Here is a 4231-nt window from a genome sequence, read left to right as displayed (position 1 = left end):
TGCATTACAAGTCATAAAGATCATTTGGAAAGAGTAGAAACTCAGAAATTGTACAAAAAAAGGTTGCTGCTATGAAATATCCGGATATTCCACTTTGAATATCCAGATATCCAATATCCGAATATGGAATGCATAGTATCCGGATATCCAATATCCGGATATGGAATCCAGAATATCCGCATATTCAATATCCGGATATGTGCCCGATAAATATCCGGATATGTACGGATTACAACGGCTATAAACGACTAGAAACGACTAGTTTTCATAGGAGGTGTCATTATAAATACCCACATCAGCTGGGATGAACAGTACACGACCCTATAGAATTTATTGAAGCTTTATTACTCTTGCTAGCCTTTTATTGCTCATTAATTACTCATTTTGATCATTGCATACACTTGAGCTCATCTTTCCTTTGAAGTTATACATCTTTTAGTTCTTCAATTTGTTCAATCTGTACTTTGAGAGTACTTAGCCACTTCTAATCACCTCAATCTTACTTCTTGATTTGAGAGGGGAGTGAACCCTATATTTGAGAGGTTACCAAATTCCTAAGAAAATTTGGAGTGAAAAAGTGTAAGGCATCAAGAGCCCGAAGTCTTGAAAAGTTGTAGTGGTTTGTCAAGCACCCTCAAGCTTGATAGTTAGTGAAAAGAATTGATCGAGCGGCTTCAGTCTGGACGTAGGTCACGGTGGTGGTGACCGAACCATGATACATCTAGTTTGCTCTAACCTTAATCTCTTTATTTAAGTATTAAAATTGCATCTTAGATTGTCTTTATATATACGATTGCTTACTTTGTTGTTCACTACACTTGCTTTTACAATTAGACATTTCCTTATTAAATCACTTTATTGAAGAAATAGTCTTTAAAACATCAAAGGAGGTACTTTGCGAAAATATTTTGTAAAACTCAATTCACCCCCCTCTTGAGTATTAAAGCCACATGTCCAACAAGTGGTATCAGAGCTTGAACTCTTGTGTAAAGAGCTTAATCGCTTCAAGAGAAGGGATGGCTTCTTTGAACCATGATATGCCCCTTGAGGGATCTTCTAGTACTAGACCTCCTTTTTTCAATGGCGTCGATTATTCCTATTGGAAGAGTCGAATGAAAATATTTCTTCAATCTAATGATTTAAGAGTATGGAGTATAGTTGAAAAAGGGTATACACTACCTACTATAAAAAAGGAGAAAGATGAAGATATTCCTAAAGATATAGATAATTACACTGAAGATGAAATTAAGAAAGGAAATTGGAATGCTAGAGCTCAAAACTTGATTACAAATGCCTTAGGTCGTGATGAATACTTTCGTGTTTCAAATTGTAAGAATGCTAAGAAAATGTGGGATATTCTTCAAATAACCCATGAAGGAACTAGTGATGTTAAATTTACAAAATTAAATGCACTCACTAGAGAATTTGAAATTCATGAAAATGAAAGTATTCAAAGTATGCAAAAAAGATTCACACACCTTGTCACTCATCTAAATGCTTTAGATAAATCTTTTACTAACCTTGAGTTAATTGCTAAGGTGATGAGAAGTGTGCATAATAGCGAATGGCAACCTAAGTTGACGGCTATTACGGAATCAAAAGATTTGAAAACCATGGATCTTGCAACCTTGTTCGGCAAGCTCCAGGAATATGAAATGGAGCTAACCAGAATAACCTTGAAGGAACAAGCCATCAAGAAAAGTAAGGGAATTGCCTTGAAGGCCTCGACACCAAGCAAAGAGAAGGATGAGGAAAAAGAAGATGGAGATTCCGAAAATGGTCTTGACGAAGATGAGATGAGTCTCTTCGTAAAGAAGTATGGAAAATTCTTTAAGAAGAATTTTTCAAAGAAATCCGCATTTCCTCCTATAAGAAGATCTAAAGATGAAGGATCCTCACAACTCACTATCACTTGCTTTGAATGTGGAAAAACCGGTCACTACAAATTGGATTGTCCAAATATTCAAAAGAAAGACAAATATGAAAAGAAGCAAGGCAAGGACAGAAGGAACTTCAAGAAGGCTTATCTTGCTTGGGATGATGAATCTAGTTCTTCCGATGATGACTCCAAGGAAGAAGCAAATCTATGCTTCATGCAAGATGGAAGACCACCGGAGAAATCAAGCAAAGGAACTCAACATATATGTCTAATGGCAAATGAGGACAAAAATCAATCTGAAACCGAGGTAAACTCATCTTGCTCTACTTTGTCCCCTTCATATGATGAGTTGTCTGACATGTTTGAAGAAATGCATAATGAAACACTAATACATGTTAAAGCTCTTAGAGCATCAAGAAAAACTATTAGTTCCTTGGAAAAACAAATTGCATCTTTAGAAAAGGAAGTAAAAGAGTTGAAGGATGAAAATGAAACTCTCAAATTACTTGATGCTAGCATTGGTTGTATTAAATGCCTATCTTCAAATGATCATGCATCTTCATCATGTACTTCATGCAAAGATCTAAACAATGAAATTGATTATTTAAATGAAATTCTAAGCAAATTCACATGTGGAAGAGACAACTTAAATGTGTTGCTTGGTAAACAAAGATGCATATTCAAAAAATCCGGTTTAGGCTTTGACACTAACACACAAGAAAAATCATATAAAAACTTTTTCATTTCACCATCCTACATGACAAGTAGCCCATTCATTAAATGTTTTCATTATGGTGGAAAAGGTCATAGTGCATCCACTTGTAAAGTTAGAAAGAATGGTATTATTGGGCTAAAGAAAGTGTGGGTTCCTAAGGGAACTTAGCCCAAGACTAACACACAAGGACCCAACATGGTGTGGGTACCAAAGATTAAATCTTGACTTTGTGATGTAGGTTTGTTTGAAGGCTAAAAGCTCCAAGTGGTACTTGGATAGTGGTTGCTCAAGTCACATGACGGGAGATGTAACTAAGTTCCAATCATTCATTAAGAAAGAACATGGACATGTTTCCTATGGAGATAACAACAAAGGAAAGATTCTTGGTATTGGAAAAGTTGGTAATTCCTCCTCCGTTTCTATAGAAAATATTTTACTTGTTGAGGGCCTTAGACATAACTTGCTTAGCATTAGTCAATTATGTGATAAAAATTATAAAATTATTTTTGACTCAACCTCTTGTAAAATTGAGAGTCTAATTGATGGGCAAGTTAAGTTTCTTGGTCATAGAGTGGATAACATTTATATGATAGACTTAGATGGTATGCCTTCAAATGACGATAAATGTTTGATTAGTAAGGAAGATGACTCTTGGTTATGGCATAGAAGAATAACACACATTGGCATGGGTCAATTAAGCAAATTGATATCCTTAGACTTAGTAATTGGGTTACCAAAGCTCAAATTTGAAAAAGATAAAGTTTGTGATGCTTGTCAAATAGGAAAACAAGTAAAGGCTTCTTTTAAATCAAAAAATATTGTTTCTACCACAAAGCCTTTACAACTTTTACATATGGATCTTTTTGGACCAACTAGAACCATGAGCTTTGGTGGCAATTACTATGCTTTGGTCATTGTGGATGATTATTCTCGCTATACTTGGACTTTATTTCTTACATATAAAAGCGATGCTTTTAAATCATTCAAGAGACTTGCCAAGCTTATTCAAAATGAACAATCTTCAAATATTGTTTCAATTAGAACCGATCATGGTGGAGAATTTAAAAATCAAGAATTTGAAATGTTTTGTTAAGAAAACGGTATTGAACATAATTTTTCTGCTCCTAGGACTCCACAACAAAATGGAGTTGTAGAAAGGAAAAATCGTGTATTCGAAGAACTTGCTAGAACAATGTTAAATGAAAATAATCTTCCAAAATATTTTTGGGCGGAAGCCGTCGGCACCGCATGTTATGTTATGAACTGTGCTTTAATTACACATATTTTGAAGAAAACTCCCTATGATCTTTACCGAGGAAGAAAACCCAATATTTCATATTTTCATGTCTTTGGTTGCAAATGTTTTGTCTTAAATAATGGAAAAGAAAATCTTGGCAAGTTTGACTCTAAAGCCGATGAAGGCATATTTCTAGGATATTCACTTACAAGTAGAGCTTATAGAATTTATAACAAAAGAACAATGGTCATTGAAGAGTCTATTCATGTTGTATTTAATGAGACTAACAATGCCTTGCCTAGAAAGGAACCTTGTGATGATGAGGTTATAGAAAGCATGGAAAACATAAACTTGAATGACAAAGAGGAAGACGAAAGGCAAAAAGAAAAGGAAGCAAACA

At 34.7% G+C, this 4231-nt stretch overlaps 1 protein-coding gene across 1 annotated transcript; it reads left to right on the top strand.

Annotated features, from left to right (window-relative positions):
- The first annotated feature begins 1613 nt into the window (after positions 1–1613).
- On the top strand, positions 1614–3268 carry LOC133301921 (uncharacterized). Its single transcript, XM_061501637.1, has 4 exons — positions 1614–2541; positions 2683–2744; positions 2833–2995; positions 3231–3268. The coding sequence occupies exons 1-4, from the start codon at positions 1614–1616 to the stop codon at positions 3266–3268; spliced, it is 1191 nt and encodes a 396-aa protein (XP_061357621.1).
- Positions 3269–4231: the final 963 nt, after the last annotated feature.

The sequence above is a fragment of the Gastrolobium bilobum genome, unplaced genomic scaffold, assembly GCF_033153095.1.
Source record: "Gastrolobium bilobum isolate Gb01-03AN ecotype WA unplaced genomic scaffold, APGP_CSIRO_Gbil_v1 utg16915, whole genome shotgun sequence".
NCBI classification, from domain to species: domain Eukaryota; kingdom Viridiplantae; phylum Streptophyta; class Magnoliopsida; order Fabales; family Fabaceae; genus Gastrolobium; species Gastrolobium bilobum.
Note: the sequence above shows the minus strand (reverse complement) of the source record. Positions and strands in the feature narration are given on the sequence as shown.